The following is a 24,201-nucleotide window of genomic DNA, read 5'->3' as shown; positions in this document are numbered from 1 at the left end:
GAGCGCAGAGCGGAAGGTGTCCTTTGAAGTCGCAGGAGCAGGGAAAGCAGTTGGCATCACCACCTCCAGAGCGTATCCTTTTCCGGGAGAAATCTTCATGCCAAACGACATATCGAGTACTCCAGGGGAGCTGAACATTAATTTGTAGCCGTCAGGACCGTACACCGAGCTGATGGTTGGTGTCAGCATGTACAATCCTTCAAACCGGGCGACGCCGTCAATCGAAGTAACACTCAAAGCGTCCACTGATGTGCATGAAGTGCCCGAGACCTTTCGCTCGCCGCTCGTCATGTTGCCAACACACTCGCAAGGACTCACAGTATTAGAGACGTTCAACTTGCAAAGTATGACGCTACTCATCTCTGCCTGGAGGAAGACCTCACGGGTATAGGGTTGAGGCAATGGCAGCGTGTCAAGCTCGTAAACAGGATTAACTCCTGCGTCCATGACGTGCACCGCTAGTGTGTTCAAGGCAACCTCATTAGTCGCCATGTAATTATTGCAGGTACAGGTGCTGTTGGCAACACACTGAAGATCCTTAGCAGAGTCGAGGTAGGTGTCGCATGGATTTGGGAGGCCGAGATGATGTGAGCGGCCGTGCACCACCGTGACAATAGTTTTGGCAGGTTGGAAGGATGGATCATTCGAGGTGAAAGTCAACTCGTAATTTCCAACTGACGGTCTCGCGAGATGCAGCCCTGAGTGACAATTTGGTGGGAACAGGATTCAGAAAGAAATCGAGGACCGCAGATAAGGAATTTTGTGAAAAACATGTTCGGGAATCGAGTCATTTCCGTAAATTTTTACGCACCTGAAAACACCGCGATCCCATCTTGCTGAACGACAGACAGAGTTCCAGCCCGGTGATAACTTGGGTCAGCGACGAGAATAGGACCTCGGTTCAGGATCTCGTTGTCATTTATCGTGAACGAGTATGCTTCTCGGCTCGTGTCGTTCAGACTCGCAGTGATTGTGCGCTGCGTGTACAATGTGTACGCGGTTTTGAAATTTACGACATCCCTGTACTGAACAACATGCGTTGCGTTGACTTCGGTCACCTGCGTAGTATTTCTGTACGTCTTCTCCACTGTGTTGAGCGAAGTATAAACATCGCTTCCAACTTGCTGCGTTATTGTGACGGACGAGCTGCTCACTGACATGCTTGAATCCTCTGTTGCGACATAATCCGTGATTGCGGTTGACAGAACCGTTGTCACGTTCTCATAAAACGGTTGGAATGAAGTGAGAAGGTTTCCTCCGCTGTCCACGGATTGAATGGTATAAACATCAAGCGGCGTGACTTTATCACTCAAGCCATAGTAGGCGATCTCAGTTGGCTTCAGCTTAGCGCCTAAGGAGATAGAAACCATATTGTCTGGATTTCCTGATATTTCCAGGTGAGATGCAATCCCGACAGAAATCTCAACCGTGAATGTGCCTGATTTCAATACCGGAACCTTGACGACGCTATCGACCGTGGCTTCTTCCTCTTCGATTACGATGACGTGTGTGCCGTTCTTTGGCGTCAGGCACGATACCGAATTTGCAGTAGACTTTCCATCTCCAGCAGTGTAAAGAGTTGTCGTTCCTGTCAACTGCAACGTTGAAGATGATAACTTAATCTTTCTGATGACAGTTGACGTGTCGGTATTTGCGTAGCGATCTGAGTTCCCTATGAAGTTACCTCCGGCGTCCATAACTTGCACCTCGAACGTATCGAGTAGCACAGTTGTTGCGGAGGCGAATGGGCCGAAGCCAGCGGGTAAAGAAGCGGTAAGCTGATAACCCCTCTTGCCAAGAATGATTCTTATGATCTGGTCCACCGGAATTAGGCTGGAAGAAATGTCGGGGGTGAAGCGCAAGGTGTATTCATTTATTAGCGGCGTGTGCACATTGATTGGATCCTGCGCAGTTGCGAACGACCAAGCGCCCTTCGACGTATTCAAAGGAGTCATCAGCGTCCCCGAGAGCTCTAATGCGGGATTCGATGGGTTCGAAACCGTTATATTAACATCATCAACATTGGCTCCAACCCTGTCAGAATTAGAGGAAAAGTCAATGTCTAGGGATGCTGGCATAGAGTAAACGAATCACGATATCGTACCAGTTATTACCGCCGTCGTACGCCGCGATCTCTATATTTTGCGGCACGGGCATGACCTCTTCAGTGGCATCGATTACAATCTGCGAAACGGTTTGCATTGTCAGGGAAAAAAATGCGGAACCAAATTCAAGGCAACACTTACCACGCTGTACGTGCCATTTACGCGCAAATACACCGCTATTCCAAGGCGCATTTCGACGGCAGCATGAGCATAAGCTGTGTTTCCGTCAAAGGATGTACTGAATTGAACCAAATATTTATAATCGGTGCCATGCGGTCCCCTCGATGGGTCTCCGTAAGTTATGTCCGTATTTTGATTTGGTAGTCGTTCACCAGAAGGAGCAGCGGAGTCCAAAGTGAGATCAATGAATTGCAACTTGCCATCGTTGATATCCATCATCGTTTGCGTGACAGTGCCTTTCAGAGTCGCTCCCGAACTCCTCGCAATATGGGTTCCATTGGAGTGGGTTTCAGTAGTAACTAACTCCGCTGAAATCGAGTGTCCTCCACCATCAAGGCCTAACAATTTGTTTCCGCCTGCATCGACTGTGTAAACAATCAAATAATCGATTTCGACGGATTGAGACGCATTCACCACTTGGGTTCCGGGAGGAAATTGGGGACCGGTCAAATATGACCCGACAGCTTTCCCGGGTTCTAAATCAAGGCCAATCGCTTTTCCAGGTTGAACCGTAAATTTGAATGATTGAGTGGAACTCAGTGCCGTACAAGTCGATCCATCGGTGCAATCCTCCCCGGTGAAGAAAATCTCGTACACTCCCTGGATTGGGACAAAGCTGAGTGAAAGCTCAAAAGTTGTGGTGCCATTCACAGTGGTGCGTTCCACACCACCAGGCGCCAGGGTCAGGATGTTCCTGCTGGATCCTTCAGAGCCAGTCGCGTTCACTGCAGCTGTTATTTTGAATCCACGGATACCACCAACGCCCATGTCGTTTTTAATCACCGTGCCGTTGATGTCCGCCAAGCTCACCTCGACCGGGTCAAGTTTCATTGTCCCGTCGGCCTCGGCGTTACCGGGGTAGCTGAGCAAGTTGTGTCGGCAGTCTCGACCCCCGTTCAGTACGCCCAGCGTGGAATCCGTCACCACACCGGAAAATCCATCCATAGTGCATTTCGGGTGTATCACGCTCAACCCGTGGGGTGATCCGTACAAGTGCAGAACCGTTGAGCCTGAGGAGTGATACTCGACACCATTCATCGTGATCGACACGTCGACGTCAGACTTGGGCTGTCCACCTGCCAGCCATGGGAGTGGGATGTACTGTGCTGCGCCCGAAGTTCCATGAGCACCGCAACGATCGACTCCAGACGCGTTGGAGACCTCACACAGTGGGCAATGCAGCTGGTTCACGGCGACAAAAGTTGCCGCGACATCGGTGGTGGCATCGCCGTTGTACCTGCACTTCAGGCGCGCCGGTCCACCATCACTGCCGTCACTGTCGATGAATGGACCACCAAACAATCGAAGCGTGACGGGCGCGTTGGTCTCATTTTCGCCAGTGAACAATACCTTGTTCCCGTAGTCGCCGTGTCCAACGTCGAAAGAGGCGATGATTGGTTCATCGTAGTAAAAGACAACGGCGTTGTGACGAGTCCACATGCTTTTCCCCCAGTAAGGGTTGAGCGATCCAGACGTTGGAACACCATCGACGGGGAACCCGTCAAAGGAAACCTCAAGTTCCGTGTACGTTTGCCGGTTGTTCGTTTTCGTAGAAGTCATCGAATCCAATGCCGAGGGCACCGTGCAGCGAATCTCCGTGGAAGACACGTAAATCGCGCCGCTCCACGCCTCCTCCTGAAAGTCCGAGTCCAAAGTGGAGGTGTGGCCAAACCTGCAGCTCACGTTGTAGGTCGACTCGTCGTTCCAGGGAGAGTAGAACCCGGTCCCTCGGATCGTAACAATCGTCCCAGACGTAGTAGAGCTCACAAACTGAGGAGATATGGAGGTCACCGACGCTGTCGAAAACTTCGTGTATGTCGTGTTTGTGAACGACCGACTGAGGGATACAATCCCGTTGAGGTCGGCGACGTGGACAATACCTCCAAACGGAGCGCTCTCCTCGAACGTACCCACGCGTTTGAAGCAGCCCGATGTGCACGTCGATGCCGTATCCGTCCCACCGATCATGACCTTGACGATCCTCCCAAAACCAGAGTTCGAGCGGTCACCGACTGCGAAGTAGATGAACCCACCGTCGGCACCCATTTCAGTGATGGGCTCGACCGCCGCGGCCCAGACGTCCTTCTCGTCCAGACCCCCGTCCCCACCCTCGAACACGATGACCTTCGTCGGGGAGTCTAAACTGTTGTAGTCGAGCGAAAACATGACCACACACGCCGAGCGATGCTCGCAACCATCGCAATTCGCGTCTCGACCCGAAGTGCCTGCGTACCCGTATGACCCGTGCTTCGTCAGCGACGTGAACGAGGTGTGGCGACCCTGCTTCGCATCCGTCACACCCTCGCACGCGCTGGGAAGCTTAAGCGCTTCGCTCGATCCGTCGAGATACATTTCCTGACCAGTGCCCTGGCCCGTGGTAAAGGCCGAGGAGTCCGCGGAGATCTTGAACAGCGCTGGGTACGAGGTTCCGTCCGACTCCATCCTCGCTGCGCCCGCAAAGATGACCCAGTTTTTGCCGTCCAAAGCAGTCTGCGCGTACATCGCAGTCTCGAACCTCAGAGCCTCGTGGTGCGTCGCGCACGCCGGGCACGTACCGCTAACCCTCGTGTCCATTAGCGTGGGATCGATGTGAAACTCCGTAGACGTAGACAGATCAGCTGCAAGCATCCCGACCTTCCCCGGGGACACACCGTCGTGTGGTGAAAACTTGTAAACCACCTGGCCGGTTACCTCGTTAGATGCCATCGCATCAAGGGTGCCGTTCCCACCGTACACGTAGCTCGGATTTCGCGAGCTCGCGGACCCGATGACGCAATCGTCCCACGAGGAACCGGTGCAATCTTTGCCGACGTACTTGACGATCTTAAACTTGTATGGCGTCGGCTGGGCGGCTCCGTGCATGTTGAGCGAGCCGAATACACCAGTCAAGGGACCACTGAGGTCGAGAGCCAGGCCCCTGAAGACCGAGTACCATCCGCCGGAAAGCGTTGCGTTGTAATGACCGTGAGCCCTGGGATGTGTCCCATCTGAACATCCCGCTGCGGTCTGAATACCCGTCGCCGTGCCGCAGTAGCCCGCATCAGGGGCGAGCGCGACGGGCTGCTTTGTCGCGCCATCTGCGCGGTGGGGACCAGCCACGCCCCAGCCGCGCGACGTCAGGCTGCTCGCCGTGAAGGTTGCGGGGTTCAAGGGGTCCACCTCGAACACCGCATCTGCTCCCGCCGCGGCATCGTACACGGATACGTACAAAACCTTCTTCTGCGGGTCAAAAATCGCCGCGCCCACGCCCCTCTCCGCCTCGGTGGTGAAGGAATAGCCGTACGTACCGTCGCGTCGACGTTCCTTGGAAATGCCCGGAGTCGCGCGCTCGCATCCCTCCCCGGTCCAACCGTCTTTGCACGCGCACGTTCCGTCCTCCTGCGGGATATTAATCATCGATGCGTGCAATGTTCGGAGTCAGCGGGGCGATGTCGGTCGTGGGGTCCGCGGGAACGGGTGGGGCAGCGCGCGACGAGGGAAGGTGGTGGAAACTGCTTTATGGGTGCCGTTTATAGCTCACCAGGCAGACACCGCGCCCCTTGTCGATGTTGCACAGGCTCTTGCAGCTGCTGAACGAGCGCGGTTGGACCGGACTGGCACTGAGCACGCAGAGCAGCGCGATCAACGCTAACGTCCGACTCAGCGACATCCCAACGCGAGGCCTCATGACGGGGCGCCCGACGCCGGCTGTTTGGCGAGGGGCGATTGTTTCTTCCCTCCTCGTCGCTGGCCTCGTGCCGCGCTGTCTCATATGTCACGCATGGTTCCGATGCACGACACGCCTCCTCGTGCCGATATCTCGACGTGTCGACGATCCACGGTCTAAGTACCGCCTTGTCGCCCTTTAAAGTGCTCACTCGCGACCGTCTCGGCTCCGCCGATGCCAAAATCGCGATTAACAACGGCTAATCATCCCGGCTTTTTCGAGAGCGGGGAACAATGCGTTTTTGATTTCCGCGCATTTTCTACGCAGCGTCACTGGCTTTTTACCCTCATCAATCAATCAGGACTTGGAAAGTGAAATCGTTTTTGCCTTTCGCGCGGCAAGATCCACGCCCGATAAGGCCAGGTGAAAACTGGAATCACGCAGTATACACGTCACACCCAAGGCAGGCAGGCAGGCGCGGCCCTCGAAGAGGTCATGGCGGCGATCTCCGCAATGCCTCATCGGGCGTTCGACCTCTCGTACCCTGGGCCGGCTTCGGCGCTCGCGGGTGCCCGGGACCGTGGGTCGACGCTGGTGCGTCAAGACCGGGCGCGACTGAGCAAGCCGACTCCATCTCAGCGTGTCTCCGCTGGCGGCAGAGGCTCCGTGGCGGTGCGATCCAGCATAGACGACATCCCCGATGAGATTCCCGAGGAGCTCATACCGGATGCGCTCAAGGGTCTGGTGCTCAACGAGGACGGCGACCTCGTGGACACGAAGACCGGCAAGGTTCTGAACGAGTTTGGCGCGACCCGCTTCGACGTCGCCGTGAGGGCCATGCGCGGCGAGTACGATCCCATCGGCGCCAGCACCGAGCACGAGGAGGGTCAGATCATGGACACCCTCACGCAATTTCCCACGGATTACACCTTCCAGGTCAGCGGGAGGAAGGAGGATCTCGGCCAGGACTCCGCGTTGGATGACCTCTGCGGCGTCATCGGCCACGTGTGCGGTTGCGAGATATCGAGGGAGACGCAGGTGGAGATCAAGGAGCGCGGAAGCAGCGGGAAGTTCCTGTCGGTGTGGGTGACGTGCAGGGTATACTCGGCGTTCATGGTAAACGAGACGCTGAGGCAGGTCAAGGAGGACGAGCGAGTCATGATGGCGTGCTGAGGAGACGGGGGGTGAAATTGGTGGAGCGCCCACAAAGATTTGGTTCGTTCCCACAGCAGTTTAGGCAGAAACGGAAATATCAGTTCGTTATTTGAGAACCACGTGATCGATATGACTGACTGTATGTGTGAAATCGGTGAAGGAATGCCTTTACAGATTCCGAATAATTTCTCGGGTTTTTCGTTGAGAGCTCAAGACATTTTTGCCGAAGAGCGCGGGCGTCGCTGCCCTCTTTGACCAGCGCGAGCAGTCAACACATTTCAAGATGATCAACGCCGAGGGTGAGAACGTCGACCTTTACATCCCCCGCAAGTGCAGCTGGACCAACCGCCTCATCGAGGCCAAGGACCACGCTTCCGTGCAGATCAACATCGGCCACCTCGACCAGTCCGGTGTCTACAATGGCAAGTACACCACCGTCGCCCTCTCCGGCTTCGTGAGGTGCATGGTAAGTAACTTAGACGCGACCTGAGCCCGAATGACGACACATAGCCTCAATCGACTGCCCGCCGACGCTGGAGGTCGCGGGTACGCTCGCGCTCTCACGGGGAAGCGCGAGTAGCCTGACGGGGTCGTACGGCTAGGGTTTTCTCGGGTCCAAATCTTCTCCTAGGGTTCACGCGGGTTGGTTTGAGCGCCGCGCGGCGGTGATTTCGTCGAGGGAGGCTGGCACGGTCACGTTCGCGTCTATTCGCTACGTTGGCGATCAGAGAGCGTGTTTACCACCCATCAGCGCGGCGCCTCGCCGCGCCTGCTAGCCTCGCAAAGCTCGAAAATCGCCCCACGGCTCGCCCTGCTGTATCTCCTCGACGCTTCGCAGCTCCCACAGGACGTTCTCTGATCCGCTCGACCCTTTCTTTTCTTATCTCAGGGTGATGGCGACTCCGCCACCGACCTTCTCTGGCAGAAGAAGAAGGCCGGCGTCGGCCAGGCTTAAGTCGCTTTTGGGTTGGGCTTACGGCTAGTAGCTGGATGTAGTCTTTGAAATAGGCAAGATGGTGTCTGGCTATAACTTACAAACCGCTGCGCTACCTTTGGGTTACTCGCTCGCGGCACCCTTGACTAGCTTACACCCGAACTTCGTCCCGTCGCACACGTCACACTTACCGCCACCGGTCGTGAGGTGCGCCATGCACGTCTCCAGCCGGCTCTCCACGATAGTTGCCATGAGTGGATGCAGCCCGAGTGGCGCCGCGACAAAATACCCAACTCCCGGATGTTTCGACGCCGCCTCGGCGGTGAGCGCGGGGATATCCTCCTGCCAATGTCTCCCGGGGGATAGAAAGAATGGGCTCACCGCTACTAGCGTCGCTCCCTGCTCGACGCACCGCGAGAACGCGACGTCTATGCCGGGCTCGCACAGTTCCATGTGAGCTAACTCCACAATGGGACGACCAGTCTCCTCCCTGTACATCCTCACGAATTCTTCCTGCGAGACGAATCGGATGTGTCAGGGCTATACCACGAGCCAAGTATCACGGGCGGGGAACCGCGGACTCACCAGCAGGTCGTTTGATGCTTTCCTCCTCGAGCCGTGGTCGACAATAACTACGCCAAGTTTTTCGGCGGTCGAACCCGGGCCCGCCTCGGCGCTCGCCCTGACCCATCGAACGTGACGAGCGGCGCGGCGGTAAGCACCTCGATGCGCCACGATGAGACTATTGCCTAGCTTCACCGCGTTGGCACACGTGTGGCTCATGGTATCGTGCGCCGAGGCTGTACGTGTGGACGTTGTGTGATTTTGGTATTCGTTTTTGGCCACGTTTGTTTTTGCTTTTTTGGTTCTGTGCCTTTGTGCTCGTGTGCACAAACGGGGCACGACGAGACCACCAGCAGTCTACGATTTCTCGTGTTTCGTAAAAGCTATCTACGGTGAACTAGCTGCTACCTGAGCTATCGACGCGACTAAGGCTTCACCCTTCCGCGCACGCGTGGAAGAAGACTGCGGAAGGAGCTCACGCATCGTCCTCTACGTCCTTGAACTCGTAGATGAGTCCGAGGTTATCGACGATCTTGTGCCACACCGCGCAGTCGGGGTTGGGGCACTGGACGAAGAGGGTGCCCTTTTTGTACACCTCAGGGTTGACCATCCTCGTCCCCCGCTGTTCGCACTTGTTGCAGGTGAACGTCAACTCTGCGCGTCGCCGCGGCATTGGGAGCTGCACCTGGTTGTCCTTGAGCCCACCTTCCGCATTCGCCGCCGCCGCCGCCGCCGCCGAACCGGTCGACTCCTCCTCATCCCCAACGCCCTCGATTCTGGTCAGCGCAGTGCGCATCACGAGCCGCTGCGCCCTGCACGCACGGTCGTTGGCGAACGCGAACACCGCGCGACCGCCCCGCGCGGAGACGTTGTTCCAGGACGATGATGACGTACGAGTGGCGCGCGGGGCTCGCCTTGCGTTGACGCTGACGCGCGCGATGCACGGCATCGATGACGTGCGCGTGTATGCTGCGCTCATGCTGTGTTACACGTTATCTCCGCCGCTCCGCTGAGGTCGATCTCTTCGGTGAGCGCCCCTCGTTGTGCGCCGTCCCGGACACCTGGGAAAATCGCGTTTCGGGCACCTCAGCCGCGTTTCCTCGCGAGCACACTTCGCTTCGGGGTTCGATGAGGGTTTTTTTTTTCTCCCGTGCTCCTGCCGAGACCGCAAACGGTGCCTCTTCGTGGTTCGCACAGACCAAAGATCTTTGGTCTCCGAGAACGTCGCATTCCCGCCCACAGCTTTTTCAGTCTAAATGGATTGGGTTTGCGGCACCGCTGGCACCGGGAAGAATTTTTACTGGCGGTTCGTGGTTGAAAGTGGCGGGAGCTTCCGAACCGTCAGTGCACGTCGACTCCCTTCCGGTCATCTTTGGTTCACGAACCGTGCGTCTGTAGGGGGGGGAATCGATCAAGAAACGACGGAAATTGCAAAATTAGGATATTTCTCGAACACGAGCCTCGAATCGTCGGCAACGGCGCGGTTTGATTTGATCAGACTGTCCTCGTTGTCAATTGTGAGCCGCTTAAAGTCCATGGCTGCAAAATCACCACAGAAATCGTGGATGAGGGATGTGAGTGTGAGAAACAAGTTGGTAGTTTCTGGCTTCTGCGCGGTCATTCTTGGGTCCACCGCCACACGCGATACACTTCAAATGGCGCCAGCCATTTCCACCGTCGCGGTGAATCCTGGCATCTACGCCGCCGCCCCTGGCGGCGAGCGCCGTGCCGGAAGAGTTTCCAAGGTGCGCGCCGTCCCGAAACGTGGCAGATCCCTCCCGCTCGAAACGAAAAGAAGGATTAGTAAAACCACAAAACCGCGGCGGCGAGACTGACGCGTTGCGCCCCACCCTCAATCACGCAGGCTTCCCAGCGGTCATCCGCCCCCAAAGTGGCCCCCGGAGGTGAGTTCGAGACCCTCTACCCGCCCCCGACGCAATTGCCCCGGCGTTCGCGGCGAAAGAAAGCCAGTGGGTCAATGCCCGGCAGCCACTCGATAATTTACCACACGCAATTTGGATAAAAAAACTCACCGCGTCGCTCCCGACCTACCCTTCGATCCGCAGGCGGCCGTCGCGCCCTCTCCCACCGTCGCGTCGAGGATGGACTTTCCGTCTCATCCGAAACCGACCGTACCTCCATCATCACCGCCGCCGGCGTGAACGTGGAGCAGGAGCTCGCCCGCGCTGAAAACCAGCTTCGCGCGATGCTCTCCCCGGATACCCCCGCGCCCAGCTCTTCCGAAGTTCGAGCCATGCGCAGGAAGATCGCTGATCTCAAGGCGGGCAAGATGCCCTCCGCCACCGGCGTGTCCATGCCCACTCCTCCTCCCACGTCCAATGGTGCCGCCAACGGCCAGGAGATGCGCGATCCTCGCAAGGAGCTCGAGAGGCTCAAGCGTGAGAATGAGGCTCTTCTTCAGCTCAAGGAGCTCGAGATGGAGAACCTCAGGCTCAAGAACGCGCCCCAGGCCGATCTCGACAAAAAGCAACAGGAGATGACCATGCTCCTCCAGAAGAAGCAGGAGCTCGCCCACGTCATGGAGCTCGAGGAGAATGTCCGCGCCAAGGCCCTCGCCCAGAAGGACCAGAAGGCTGCGCAGGAGAAGGCTGACCAGGTGGCCAAGCAGGAGCTCGAGTCCATGCAGCGCCAGGAGGCCCAGGCGGCTGCCCAGGAGGCCGCCGAGGCCACCGCCGCACAGCTTGAGGCCGAGGCGCTCGCCGCCGCAGCCGCTGCGGAGGAATCCGCTGAGGCTCAGGCGCTCGCCGCCCAGATGGAGCAGAAGACCGAGGCTGAATCCCTAGCCGCGGCTGAGGCTGCTGCTGCGCAGGCAGAGGCGGAGGCACAGACCCAGGCGCAGCGTGCCGCCGAGATCGACGCCAAGGCTGCACAGGCAGCCGCCGAGGCCGAGGCCGCTTACCTCATGGAGGCTGAGCGCAAGGCCGTGGAGGCTGAGCAGCGCAGGGCCAACGCCGTCTCCGTCGAGGATGACGAGGCGGCTATGCTTGCGGCAGCGTTTGGCGCCGCGCAGGAGAAGGAGCTCGTCACTGCCAAGGTCGGCGCACAGGAGGCCGAGGCCGAGGCGGGCATCGAGGACTTTGAGGCGGCCGCCCTCGTCACCGGCGATGTCGGCTCCATGGAGCATATCCGCAAGAAGGAGGCTGAGGAGCGCGCCAAGGCTGAGGCCAAGGCTGCCGCCGCTGCCGCCGCCAGGGCTGCCAGGGCCGCCATGGAGAACGCGGAGGCCATCAAGACCGCCACCGCCGTCTACAAGGAGAAGGCCGACATCTTCAAGTCCGCCGAGGCCGAGGCTGCCGCAGCGGCTGACGCCAGGGCCAAGGCGATCGCGGAGGCTAAGGCCAAGGCTCTCGCCGCCGCCAAGGCTGAGCTTGCCCGCCTCCAGGTGGTGAACAAGGCAGAGACCGCGTCCAAGCTCCGTGCCAGGAACGCCCTCACCAACCAGACGCTCGCTCTGGGCGCCGAGGCCAAGGCCAAGATGGCCGCCGACTCCATCGCAGAGGCCCAGTCTGCCACCGAAATGGCCGCCGCCTCTGAGATCTCCGCCGTTGCTGAGCGCGCCGCCCTCGAGGCTGCCGTCTCGGTGATCAAGGCAATTGAGACTGCGGAGGAGATGGCCGTGATCAAGCGCCAAACCGAGAACGACGCCACCGAGGCCAAGGTCAACCTCGACGTTCTCTCCTCCCCGGACCCCGACGCTTTCCGTGCTCACGCCGCCCAGGCTGCGCACGAGAAGTACGAGGCTGACCTCGCCGCCGCGGAAAAGGCTGCCTCCGACAAGCAGGTTGCCGAGAAGGCTGCCACCGACCGCGCCACCTCCGCGAAGGCCGCCGTCGAGAAGGCCCAGTTCGACAAGAAGGACGCCGAGGCAAAGGCCGCCCAGGCGATCGCCGACGACGCTGCTGCCAAGGAGGCTGCCGCCGAGGAGGCTGCCGCGGCAAAGGCTGCCGCGGAGGAGGCTGCCGCTGCCAAGGCAGAGGCTGAGAGGATTGCCGCCGAGAAGAGGGCCGCGGAGGAGGCCGAGGCTGCCGAGGCCGCCGCTGTCGCCGCCAGGCTCCAGGCGATGAGAGAGAGGGCCGAGGAGGATCCCCTCGGCGCCTGCCAGGAGATCGATGCACTCGTTGAATCAGGCGAGGGCAACGCCGAGGACTGGGCCGAGGCGAGGAGGCAGGCTGAGGACACCATCGGCCACCTTCTCCACGTCGTCAGGGCGGGCACCCAGCCCAAGATTGGCGACGTCTGGCACATCGAGCCCGCGGAGCCCGTCCCTGGTGAGACGCTGACCATCTATTACAACGCCGCCGCCACCTGCCTGGCGGGCGTGAAGCAGTACGGCTCGATCACCTGCCAGAGCGGCTGCAACAACTGGGAGTCTCCGGAGAAGACCCTGATGACCCCGGTGAAGGGCCGCTTCAAGGTGAACGGCAAGGCGGTCAAGGCTGTGAAGGGTTCGTGGTGGCAGAAGTGCGAGGTCGACGTCCCCGATGAGGCCTTCGTCATGGACTTCGTCTTCAGTGACGGCGGCCATCAGTATGACAACAACAACCGCGCGGACTACCACGTCGCCTGCGAAGGCGCTGAGGAGATCCTCGAGGTTGAGCGCTACGAGAAGTCCGCCGAGCTGTACTACCAGCTCGTCGAGGAGCGCATCGTCCGCGAGAAGCGCGCCAAGGAGCGCAAGGAGCGCCGTGACATTCTCCGCGGTATCGCCAAGGATAAGGCTGCCGAGGTGACCCGCAAGCAGCGCGAGCACGTGCTCTACGTCGACCCCCCGCAGCCCCGCGCGGGCCAGACGGTGCGCGTCCACTACAACCCCAGGAACACCAACCTGGCCGCGTCCAACGAGGTGTACATAATCGGCGGCTGGAACAGGTGGACGCACCCCGAGAACATCGGCCCCATCAAGATGGTTGGCCAGGAGGGTCAGTCGCACGTCTCCGCCGAGTTTACCGTCCCCGAAGACGTGTTCAAGATGGACTTTGTCTTTGCGTCCAAGCCCGACGGCAAGGGTACCTTCGACAACAACAACCGCCTCGACTACCACGTCGACATCAAGGGCGGCGTCGATAAGGCCACGGGCGAGAAGTTGAAGGAGCCGCCGCTCCACATCGTTTCCATCTCGGTCGAGATGGCGCCCATCGCCAAGGTTGGCGGTCTTGGCGACGTCGTCACCTCCCTCGGCCGTGCGTGCCAGGAGGAAGGTCACAAGGTTGAGGTCATCCTCCCCAAGTACGACACCCTGGACTACTCCGCCATTCAGGACTTCAAGGAGATCACCGGGTTCAGCTGGGGCGCCACGTACAACCGCGTGTTCCACGGCAAGGTTGAGGACATCGACACCTACTTCATCGATCCTGAGAACGGCATGTTCCGCGTCGGCATGATTTACGGCACGGACTACCTCGAGATCCCAATGACTGACGCGGAGAGGTTCGGATTCTTCTCCAAGGCCGCGCTCGAGTTCATGCTGCAGAGCAAGAGGCAGCCGGACATCATCCACTGCCACGACTGGCAGACGGCGCCCTGCGCTAAGGCGTACTGGGAGGACTACGCCCCCTACGGTCTCAACAACCCCAGGGTCGTGTTCACCATTCACAACCTTAACTACGGCGCTGAGCTCATTCAGGAGGCCATGACCTACTCCCAGGCGGCCACCACCGTGTCCCGCACGTACAGAGACGAGGTGTCCGGCCACGAGTCAATCCACGAGAATATTGGCAAGTTCCACGGCGTCGTCAACGGCATTGACCCCGACATCTGGGATCCCGCCAACGACGACTTCCTCCCCAGGTATTACGACGAGACGGAGGTCATTGAGGGTAAGGCTGCGTGCCGCGAGGCGCTCTGCGCGTACAGCAACATCCCCAACAAGCCCGGCGTTCCCATGGTGGGTATCGTCACCCGACTCACGCCGCAGAAGGGTGTGCACCTCATCAAGCGTGGCGTCATGAGGGCTCTGGAGCGCGGATGCCAGGTGATCCTCCTCGGCACCGCGCCGGATCCCACCATTCAGCAGGACTTCGACATGATGTTCCACCAGCTGAAGCAGAACCACCACGACTTCATGGCTTTCCACCTGTACTATAACGAACCGCTCTCGCATCTCATCTACGCCGGCTCTGACCTGCTGCTCGTGCCGTCCATGTTTGAGCCCTGCGGCTTGTCGCAGCTCATCGCCATGAGGTACGGTACCGTGCCCGTGGTGAGGCGCACCGGTGGCTTGAACGACACCGTGTTCGACTACGACGTCGACCACAAGAAGGCAGAGTGGGAGGGTATGAAGCCCAACGGATTCTCGTTCGACGGGATGGATGACGGCGCGATCGACTTTGCCCTCGACCGCGCAATCAACCTCGCATACGACAAGCCCAAGGATTTCCGCGCGCTGCAGGCAAACTGCATGTCCCAGGACTGGAGCTGGAACAGGCCGGCGCTCGAGTACATCGAGATCTATCACGCCGCGCGTAAGCCCTACTAAACCGTATAGACGCGAGGTTGGGTGGAAATAGAGAGAGGGTGGAGGCGGGAGATCGGGAGGAGGACGGCGAAAAAGCAAGTCGCGGCACGGAGTGCTGGGCGACACATTTTTGAAAGACCCAAAAAGGTATTTGTTTGAGTAAGCACGCTTTTATTGATTAATGTGAAGTCACATGTTTCACTTCAACGAACCTTCGATCGCATCGCGCCCCCATGAAACCTGCACCCAGCTAAAGCCCAAGGATCTCGCGCGTGGCGAGTCTTCAACATTTTTTCTCAGTTTGACTCGACCACACCGAGGATCTCCTGGTCGCTGTAGAGGAAGAGCTCCTTGTCCTTGTCCCCGAGGTCGACCTTCTGACCGCCGTAGTCCGGCAGTAGCACGCTGTCACCAACCTTCACACCTGTGAGCACACGACGGGGAGATGGGATTCGGCAACGTAAGGGCTTTGGTCGCTCTACGCGTACAGGGTTCAGGCAATCGAAGGGTTCGGAAACCGTGTCGCGCTGGCACGAGATCGGGACGCACCCATGGGAATGAGATCGCCATTCTGCGCCGCGCGCCTGCCCGGGCCCACCGCGAGGACCTTAGCCTCGTTAATCTGCGGAAGCGATCGACGTAAGCGAAAAGAGGGTCAGTCGGTGATGGACAGAAAGGGAGAGGTGGGCCGACGATTGGTGGCGCGCCGATTGGTCGATGTTCTGGTAGGGGCGCCCGACGCACCTTCGACACGGCCGACTCCGGGAGGATGATGCCGCCCACGCTCTTCGTGGGAGCAACAATCTTCTCCACCAGGACGCGGTCGAGGAGGGGGATGAGACGCTTGGCCATCTTGCTTTGCTCGGTCGATAGTGGTGGGCGCAGAGTGCGAGACCACCGACGAGTGGGCCATTCCAGGTCACATGATTCACGACACCGGCAACGAGGTTACATGTAGATTTAAATTTTGTAATACAACGGCAAATAATTTCATACACACATGTATTTCGGTTAGGAAGAAGGGGATGGAGTAGTGCGACCGATTTTCGGAAAAAAAGACGAAGGCGAGTGTTTGGGAGAAAAGCGGTTCGAAGCCGAGTAGCTTGCCCTTCTTCGGGACGCACTCGCAAGCCCCTCACGGTTAAAGCACCTCGCGTGCAGCCTGCGATTTATATACACGGTGAGCGATACGTCCGCGACGACGCGTCGCGCGAACCCCGCGCGTGCACGTCCCGCCCGCGCCTATCCGTCGATGCCACGCCCGCGGGAGTACATAGGTTTTTCTCCGTCTCCGGCGGGGCCGGTGGACGCGGCCTGAGCCTTTGCGAGGACGGTCGCGACCCGCGCGATGGTCCAATGTGGCGCGATCTACGTCCACCATCGACCACACGCGCGATTTGACCCTGGTCAGGGGCTCGGTTGCGTCCTCCTTGGACCTCTCGACCGATCATGTTTTTAGGGTTTTACCTCAGACCGCGACCTCGAACACGACGCTGACCTCCGACTTCTCCATCCTCCGAACGCGCAGAACAATGTCTGGTGACCTCGCTTGCACCTACGCCGCGCTCATCCTCTCCGACGATGGTCAGGAGGTGACCGGTGACAAGATGGACACCATCATCAAGGCCGCTGGTGTCACCATCGAGCCCTACTGGACCATGCTCTTCTCCAAGTTCCTCTCCGGCAAGCCCGTTGAGGAGCTCATCGCCAACGTCGGTGCCGGCGGCGGCGGTGGTGCCGGCGGCGGCGGTGCCGCTGCCGGCGGTGATGGCGGCGCTGCCGCGGCTGCCGAGCCCGAGCCCGAGCCCGAGGAGGAGGAGGAGGAGGCCATGGACTTCGACCTCTTCGATTAAATCTCGAAACACGGTCGGATGTCTGTGTTAACCGCCGCGTCCACTTGAAGGAAGGGCGACGGCCCTCGCGGTCGTCGTTCCTCGATTAAAAAAAATGCTTTTTTGTAATGGTCCATCTCAGTCCGTCGCAAAGAGCACGTCTCGTCAACGCTCGAACTGCGTCTCAGTCAGCTAAACCGTCCCTGTTTCTTCACGCGCAGCTCGCAACGGTGAACTAAGGTTGTGCATTTCAAATCCCTAGATTAACAATAATCTCGCGCTCACTTCTTCGCCGCATCCCCCTTCTGCTCAGCCCCACGCTTGGCGCCGTTCTTGGCGCCGTTCTTCTGTGGCGCGTCCATCTTGGAGCTCACGCGGGTTCCGACGGTTCCGCCCCTGAGCGCGTGCACGATGTTCCCCCGCGTGTTCAGGTTAAACACCACGACCGGGATGTCGTTCTCCTGGCAGAGCGTGATGGCCGTCTGATCCATCACGCCCAAACCCAGCCGCTGCACGGTCTCGTAGGTGAGGTTCTCGTACAGCTGCGCATCCGGGTTGCGCCGCGGGTCTGAGTCGTACACGCCGTCAACCATGGTCGCCTTGAACACGCACTGCGCGCCAATCTCAGCGGCCCTCAGCGCGGCGCCGGTGTCCGTGGTGAAGAAGGGGTTGCCGGTTCCCGCGCCGAAGATGACGACGCGGCCCTTCTCCAGGTGTCTGATGGCTCGGCGGCGGATGTACGGCTCGGCAACCTCCTGGATGGAAAACGCCGTCATGACCCGCGTGGGCACGCCGTTGGATTCCACCGCAGCCTGCAGGTTGATGGCGTTCATGACCGTGGCGAGCATGCCCATGTAGTCGGCGGAAGCGCGGTCCAAACCCTTGCCCTCGTGCTGCGCGCCCCGGAAGAAGTTGCCGCCGCCAACCACCACCGCGACTTGCACCCCAGCCAGGCTAGCCTCGGCAACCTCCCTGGCGATGGTCTGGACAACCTCGGGGTCGATGCCGAACCCGCTGGAGCCGGAGAGGGCCTCGCCGCTCACCTTGAGCATAACCCTGGTGTACTTGTTGCCGTCGCCCGGGACCCTGCGTTCAGGAGAGAGGCGAGGAGGTCAGCACGCGCGCGGCGTTTGAGAGAAATTGACGGCGGTTCACAGGTTCAACGTTCGGGCGGCGCGGCTCTCACCTGTCGAGCTCGCAGCGGATGTCCGTGTCATCGTCCTCGTCGAAGGAGTCCTCATCATCATCCCTGGAAAGCGCACGCGCGAGAACGGCCTCGCGCCTCAGCACCGGCGCCGCCCACGGTCGCAGCGCGACGCGAGACACCGCGCGCGCCGGCGCGCATTTTCGCCCCACGTGCTGGCGCCCGACACTGTGTCTCGCCGCAACCGTCGCCCTTGGCGCGAGGAGGGAAGTCGCCATCGCTCCAACGAGTCGCGGGTTTGGTGACGCTCGGGTGACTCACGAAGGCCGGTGCGACTCGGGGGCGAACCCACGAACGTCGGCGGGCTGGGCTTCGCGAAGTGCCCGTCGACTCCGCCCCGCAGCCTCCCTTCTTCGTTCTCTCGGGAATAAAGGGCGGCTGACCGATCCTTTTTCCACGTCACCTCTTGATGGTTCAACGAACCCTGGATTTTGCTGCCTTTGCGCGCTTCCCGCGAGATTTATTTTTTCGAAAGCTGGGTCCATTTTACTCGGAACCCCGGCCAAACGGACAAGACCGCTCAGAGATCTGGGTCTCCTGCGGTGCGGTGCCTCCGGGGAGATGAAATCCTCGACGAGGGCGTCGAGGAGCCAGAAGAGGAAGGCCCAGGATGCGGGCATCGAATCCTCCAAGGCGGACAGCCCCGCGCCGGGCTCGGCGGAGGTGAGAAGAAGCCCCTCCGCTCCGGAGAAATCTCGCCGAGTGCCGTCCACTCAGCCTCTTTTATTTGAAAGAGCCTCACGCGGTTGCGACAACGAAGCGATGTCCGCGATTCTCTTTCTCGCACTGATCTGACGACCCTCACCTACCCTCATCTCCCCCCCTTATCGCAGCGTGCGGCGTTGAAGGCTGGCGAGGCGTACTCCCCGCTCTCCCGCCTCACCGTCCAGAGCAAGCTCACGGAACTCGAGGGCGCGGTGGCTGAACTTAGGCTGAGATGCGAAGCCTCGAGGCCCAACCTGGTGGAGTGCGTGAAAGCTGCGCACGCTGCGTTGCAGGCCATGACGCCGCTTGTCAAGGGTCTCGACGACGGCGCGGTCACGGTCGAGGCCAGCGGGCTTTTGAGCGCCGAGAGCCTGGAGCGCCAGGCGACCAAGGCAAAGGAGCTCCTCTCAAAGACGAGCAAGCACAAGATCGGCAAGAGTGCCAAGGATAACCTCGCCGCCATGCCCCAGCTGGTGGACGCGTTGGAGTGCCCCAGGTTCTTCTGCTCCCCGGATAACAAGTACAAGAAGTTCATCGACTCCGCTCAGGCCCTGGGCCAGGAGACGTGCAGGCGAGCCGCAGACGCCATCCAGAAGATCGCCGCGGCGGACCCGGAGGGATCCAAGCGGGTGGTTCGAACCGCCGTCTCGACTCCCACGAACGAGACGAACGACGCCAAGAAGCCCCCGATGGTACCCAGTACGACTAACGGTGGCATGGTGGATAAGATGTGGGCGCTCCTGGACCGCCACTTCAACCCGAGGGAGAACAAGGTGCAAAGGGCGGTGGCCAACGCCCTCATCGCCCTGGATGAGCACGAGTTCATCATCGGCGAGTTGACCAAAAAGTCTTCAGCGTACATCGCCAACGCGGATACACTAGATTTCCGGCAGAACGACACCAAATCCGATAAGAAGCTGCTCACGCACGGCGTCGTGGACGTCAGTTTCCCGGACGATCGCACGGTGGAGAAGATGAGGCGGTGGGCGCGGCACATCGGCGAGCTCGGGCGGCACTACGGGGAACACTCTGACATCCTGGTGGAAGCGGGTGCCACGCAGGCGCTGCAGACGGCGTTGGCGGTGTCGACGAGGTATTTCGCGTACGAGCGCCTGGGCGACCGCGAGGATGGCGAATACCCGAACGAGAGTCAGAAGATTGGGCATTTCAACCCGGGGACTGTGCACGAGGTTTGGGAGCAGTGCAGGCCGAGGTCGCTGGTCGAGCTGGACAAGGATGTCTGCTCGTCGATCTGCGTGCTGCTCGGATCCGGTGGCACGGACGACGAGAAGAAGGCGAGACGCGCGAAGATGGCCAAAGCGGGCGCACACGACGCGCTGGTGAGGATGCTGGATCTGCCGCAGCCGGATGTGCGCGACGCGCTGAATTTGAACATGAAGCGACCCCAGGGAAACCTGGCGCTGGTGCACGAGGTGACGCGCAGGGCGGCAGACGCTGTGTGCAAGATGGCCACCGACAACGAGGCGGTGAAGGAACTCATCCTAAAGCCCGTCGGCAAGGGTGAGCCGAACGGCGTGAGCGCGCTGAAGATTCTCCTCGAGCGCCGCGATAACAAGGTGCAACGCGCGGCGGCGGGTGCGCTCATTGCGCTGGACGAGCACAGGCGACTGGTGGCGATGATCAACGAGACGCGCGCGAAGATCATGCAGAACCCGGAGGACAAGAACCTGTTCGCCCAGCTGAAGCAGAGCGTCAGGACCCTCGCGGAGCTAGCCAAGGATACCCCCTCGACCCAGCCCCAGCCCGAGGAGCAGGAGAACAAGATGGTTGACCAGGTCGTGAGCGCGGATGCGGTGGAGGCTATCGTGCCCCTGCTCACCCTCGCGAAGGACATCGGCGAGGACCGAGCGCCGGGCATCGGGGACATTGAGAAGGAGGCGTGCTACGCCATCGGCCTGCTCGCGTCCAAGGAGAATCACCAGAACAGAATCGCCGACGCGGGGGCCCTCCCCGGCCTTGTCGCGCTTCTCAAGAGATACCCACCCCAGATGAGCGGTAACGTGGCTCCGTCCGTGGCTCGCAGGGCGGCGGATGCGGTGACCAACCTTGCGCACGAGAACAACCCGATCAAGAACAGGGTACGGACCGAGGGTGGCATCCCGCCGCTCGTCGCGTTGTTGGAGACGAGGGACGCCAAGGTTCAGAGGGCGGCTGCCTCGGCGCTGAGGACGCTCGCGTTCAAGAACAACGAGAACAAGGAACAGATCGTCGAGGAGGGCGCCCTTCCGATGCTCATCTTCATGGTGCGATCCGGCGATCCACACATCCACTATGAGGCCGTGGGGGTGATTGGTAACCTGGTGCACTCGTCCAACCACATCAAGCGGAGGGTGCTCGACGAGGGTGCGCTGCAGCCAGTCATTGGCCTCCTCTCCTCGGAGTGCAACGAGAGCAGGAGGGAGGCGGCGCTCCTCCTCGGACAGTTCGCCACGACCACGGACGACACCAACATCGAGTATAAGATCAAGATCGTGCAGAGGGGCGCGGTGCAACCTTTGATCCAGATGCTGAACCACACCGAGAGTCAGCTGAGGGAGATGGCGGCGTTTGCGCTCGGTCGACTTGCGCAGAACAAGGACAACCAGGTGGGCATCTGCCACGCCGACGGACTGCGACCCCTCCTGGACCTCCTGGACTCGGACGAGACCAACCTGCAGCACAACGCCGCGTTCGCGCTGTACGGACTGGCGGACAACGAGGATAACGTCCCCGACATCATCCGCGAGGGCACGGTGCAGCGGCTGATGGGCGGCGAGCTCAAAGCTCAGCCCAGCAAGGATTGCGTGAACAAGACCCTGAAGAGGCTGGAGGAGAAGGTTGACGGGCGGGTGCTCAAGTACCTCGTCTACCTGATGCGATCCTCGAACAAGGACGAGCAGCAGCGCATCGCCGTCGCGTTGGCACATCTTTGCAGCGACGACCAACAGCGGGTCATCTTCGACGAGCAGGGCGGCTTGGACATTTTGCTCGAGATGTACTCGGCGAGCGCGGGCGCTCTTTTCCCCTTGGCGATGAGAGACGCGGCGGGTGCGTTGTTCAAGGTTTCGCAGAACATGAAGGCGCTGCTCTCGGCGAGGTATCCCAACGACGCGGTGCCGCTGCCCGCCACCCCAGAGACGCATCTCGCTTACGAGCACTTCAACAACCCCGAGCTGAGCGACATTGTCTTCTTCTCGGACCGCGACGGCGGATGGGAGTTTCACGCGCACAAGATTGCATTCACGCACGTCAGCGATGAGTTCCACCAGCTCATCGACCAACACAAGGTCGCGGACACGCAGCAGGGCGATTCCCACATGCCGGTGCGCGTGGACATGAGCGACGTGATGCAGAAGGATGAGTTCCACGGTTTGATGCAGTTTGTGTACCAAGGCGACATCGAGGTCCCCGAGGAACTGACCGAGGAAAATGACGAGAATGGAGTTGCCCCTCTCGCACAGAGGCTGCTGCAATTCGCGCACAGGTACGAGATGAACGGCCTCAAGCGCCACTGCGAGGGTTGCATGGAGGAGATCCTCACGCATATGGAGGATCCGAAGTGCGAGTTTCTGCGGGAGTTCATCTCGCTCGCGGGGCGGTGCAACGCGGATGACTTTATTCGAGCGTGTGCCCTGTACACGCTGCAGCACCACGGACGAATCTGCAAGTCCATCGGGGACTCGGAGACCGTCTTGCTCGCGCAGCAGATCGAGCCGCACATTCGCCAACACCTTCAGTCCACGATGTACCGGCTGCGGGTGAAGAAGGATGAGTGTCAACTCATCAACGGTGTGTCAACGGACAACGTATTTTGATGAGCCGAAGAGCCACGGAATAATTTTAGCAACGGTAGCAAAACGATTGACGCAACGGAACGTTCGTCCTGCAAATCTAATCACCAGTTTTGGCGCGCTTCGCCTCGTTCCCTTTCGTTCCATCCTCCGGTGGAAACGCCGCGTCGGGTGTGATCCTAAACGAGAGGCAGAGCATGATTTTGTTGGGAGCCACGTCCCTCACCTCGTGCACGGTTGGGTTTGCTATCGCCGCCCCAAGGTGGCCTTCCCCGCGCCGCACCACATCTTCTACGGTCTCCGTCGCGCGCTTGAACGTGTAGACATGTATTACGGGCAACCGACGCCCCGCCCACGTCTCCCGGTCGAACGCACCCTTGAAGACGTTGAGAAACTCAATAGCCGTGGCGGGAAGGTTCATGGTGACGTGATCAAACACAGCCCCGGAGGGTGGCTCGCCGTCCGCGTCTTCACCCGTCGCCGCCCACTGCACCGCTCGTCTCTTCCCGTCCGTCCCGACCGTCGTCTCACCCGTGTCCTCAACCTTACCCGGCCGCAGCAGCTTCCGAATGAGCTCCCGGGCGCACATGTTGTAGCACTTGACCAGGTTCTTGACCTTGTTCCCGACGCAGTTCACTCTCGCGTACCTGGCGCAGGATGGGTTCAGGTCGTTGGCGTACACCCTCCGTCCAGCCTTGGCGGCGGGCACCGCGAACGGTCCTATCCCGCACATGGCGTCGCACAGTATCTCCCCCGGTCGTATCTGCTCGATCAACCGCTTGTGCTCCGCCTCCAGCCTGCTGTTCCAGTACACCTCCCCAAAGTCGAGCTTGAACGGGATGCCGTGCTGCCGCACCTCCGTCTCGAGTGACGTATCCCCCGCGAGCAGCTCCCACGTGGGCACCCTGAACTCGCTCTCGATGCTCCCAACCTTGTTCACCACCGTCTTCAGCCGCGGGTTCTTATCGAGCAACACGCGACCGATGACGTGCTTGTGTTCCAACACCTCGTCCCTCAGGTTGAGGTGCGCGATGTGTCCCACAGTCTCGAACGATCCCGGCACGTCGCAACCCTCGGGCAGGAGCCGCCGTAGCACCTGCTCGGCGTTGAAGTAATCGTAAGACAGGACCAAATCATGCGTCGTTCGCTCCAGCGCGTCCACGCCGATCTCCGCCCGCCTCTCCTCGCTCATCGTCGGCAACGAGCCGTCCTTGACCTCCTCCTTCAGCAGCAGCAGTCGCATGGAATCGTCGCTGGGATCCCTCACCACCGACTGCTGCCGGGGGATGTCCAGGACGAGCCCGCGCAGAGCCTTCATGTAAAACTGACACTTGGCCTATGAATATAGCGTCGGAACCAGTGTCGGGTCAGTACATCAGCAAATGACGTCTTGGGGCGCGGGAACTGGGGGCGGGGAGCGGCGGCGGTGGCTAACCGCGCGTGCTCACCTTCGGCACGCGCAGCGCGATGAGCGGGACCGTTTTGGTGAACTTTTCCCTGTCGATGACGACGTCATCGGGCGCGGGCGTGAGACGGGTAAAAGGCTCGTCCGGCGTCGTCATCGGGTCGACCCACGTCGCGCGAACAAGCGCCGCGTCGCCAAGAGTGAC

The 24,201-nt window shown here is 60.0% G+C and overlaps 10 protein-coding genes across 10 annotated transcripts; 5 read left to right on the top strand and 5 right to left on the bottom strand.

Moving 5' to 3' along the window:
• Positions 1 to 2,002: 2,002 nt before the first annotated feature.
• MICPUN_104321 (predicted protein) lies at positions 2,003 to 5,681 on the bottom strand (the record flags this gene model as incomplete). Its single annotated transcript, XM_002506305.1, has 2 exons — positions 2,003 to 2,034; positions 2,834 to 5,681. The coding sequence occupies 2 exons, from the start codon at positions 5,679 to 5,681 to the stop codon at positions 2,003 to 2,005; spliced, it is 2,880 nt and encodes a 959-aa protein (XP_002506351.1).
• Positions 5,682 to 6,399: 718 nt separating this feature from the next.
• MICPUN_109559 (predicted protein) lies at positions 6,400 to 7,198 on the top strand. Its single transcript, XM_002506479.1, has one exon. It carries the CDS (start codon positions 6,427 to 6,429, stop codon positions 7,102 to 7,104), a length of 678 nt encoding a protein of 225 aa, XP_002506525.1. The 5' UTR covers positions 6,400 to 6,426; the 3' UTR covers positions 7,105 to 7,198.
• A 147-nt stretch (positions 7,199 to 7,345) lies between these two features.
• Positions 7,346 to 8,112, top strand: MICPUN_109558 (predicted protein). Its single transcript, XM_002506478.1, has 2 exons — positions 7,346 to 7,552; positions 7,976 to 8,112. The coding sequence occupies exons 1-2, from the start codon at positions 7,370 to 7,372 to the stop codon at positions 8,039 to 8,041; spliced, it is 249 nt and encodes an 82-aa protein (XP_002506524.1). The 5' UTR covers positions 7,346 to 7,369; the 3' UTR covers positions 8,042 to 8,112.
• Positions 8,113 to 8,185: 73 nt separating this feature from the next.
• Positions 8,186 to 8,656, bottom strand: MICPUN_73025 (predicted protein; the record flags this gene model as incomplete). The annotated part of the gene is made up of 2 exons (XM_002506304.1): positions 8,186 to 8,533; positions 8,606 to 8,656. Coding segments are annotated over 2 exons (399 nt in total), but the record flags the coding sequence as incomplete, so codon positions are not given.
• A 4,898-nt stretch (positions 8,657 to 13,554) lies between these two features.
• Positions 13,555 to 15,264, top strand: SSIIIA (glycosyltransferase family 5 protein). The gene has a single exon (XM_002506477.1). It carries the CDS (start codon positions 13,575 to 13,577, stop codon positions 15,078 to 15,080), a length of 1,506 nt encoding a protein of 501 aa, XP_002506523.1. The 5' UTR covers positions 13,555 to 13,574; the 3' UTR covers positions 15,081 to 15,264.
• Positions 15,265 to 15,355: 91 nt separating this feature from the next.
• MICPUN_88611 (predicted protein) lies at positions 15,356 to 15,911 on the bottom strand (the record flags this gene model as incomplete). Its single annotated transcript, XM_002506303.1, has 3 exons — positions 15,356 to 15,483; positions 15,609 to 15,681; positions 15,804 to 15,911. The coding sequence occupies 3 exons, from the start codon at positions 15,909 to 15,911 to the stop codon at positions 15,356 to 15,358; spliced, it is 309 nt and encodes a 102-aa protein (XP_002506349.1).
• A 269-nt stretch (positions 15,912 to 16,180) lies between these two features.
• MICPUN_95986 (predicted protein) lies at positions 16,181 to 17,044 on the top strand. The gene is made up of 2 exons (XM_002506476.1): positions 16,181 to 16,239; positions 16,588 to 17,044. Exon 2 carries the CDS (start codon positions 16,592 to 16,594, stop codon positions 16,910 to 16,912), a length of 321 nt encoding a protein of 106 aa, XP_002506522.1. The 5' UTR covers positions 16,181 to 16,239; positions 16,588 to 16,591; the 3' UTR covers positions 16,913 to 17,044.
• A 70-nt stretch (positions 17,045 to 17,114) lies between these two features.
• On the bottom strand, positions 17,115 to 18,313 carry MICPUN_64424 (predicted protein; the record flags this gene model as incomplete). The annotated part of the gene is made up of 2 exons (XM_002506302.1): positions 17,115 to 17,977; positions 18,078 to 18,313. The coding sequence occupies 2 exons, from the start codon at positions 18,311 to 18,313 to the stop codon at positions 17,173 to 17,175; spliced, it is 1,041 nt and encodes a 346-aa protein (XP_002506348.1). The 3' UTR covers positions 17,115 to 17,172.
• A 2,373-nt stretch (positions 18,314 to 20,686) lies between these two features.
• MICPUN_66240 (predicted protein) lies at positions 20,687 to 22,552 on the top strand (the record flags this gene model as incomplete). The annotated part of the gene is made up of 1 exon (XM_002506475.1): positions 20,687 to 22,552. A coding segment is annotated over one exon (1,866 nt), but the record flags the coding sequence as incomplete, so codon positions are not given.
• Positions 22,553 to 22,691: 139 nt separating this feature from the next.
• On the bottom strand, positions 22,692 to 24,153 carry MICPUN_64422 (predicted protein; the record flags this gene model as incomplete). The annotated part of the gene is made up of 2 exons (XM_002506301.1): positions 22,692 to 23,927; positions 24,040 to 24,153. 2 exons carry the CDS (start codon positions 24,151 to 24,153, stop codon positions 22,692 to 22,694), a joined length of 1,350 nt encoding a protein of 449 aa, XP_002506347.1.
• Positions 24,154 to 24,201: the final 48 nt, after the last annotated feature.

This window comes from Micromonas commoda, chromosome 15, assembly GCF_000090985.2.
Source record: "Micromonas commoda chromosome 15, complete sequence".
NCBI lineage: Eukaryota > Viridiplantae > Chlorophyta > Mamiellophyceae > Mamiellales > Mamiellaceae > Micromonas > Micromonas commoda.
Note: the sequence above shows the minus strand (reverse complement) of the source record. Positions and strands in the feature narration are given on the sequence as shown.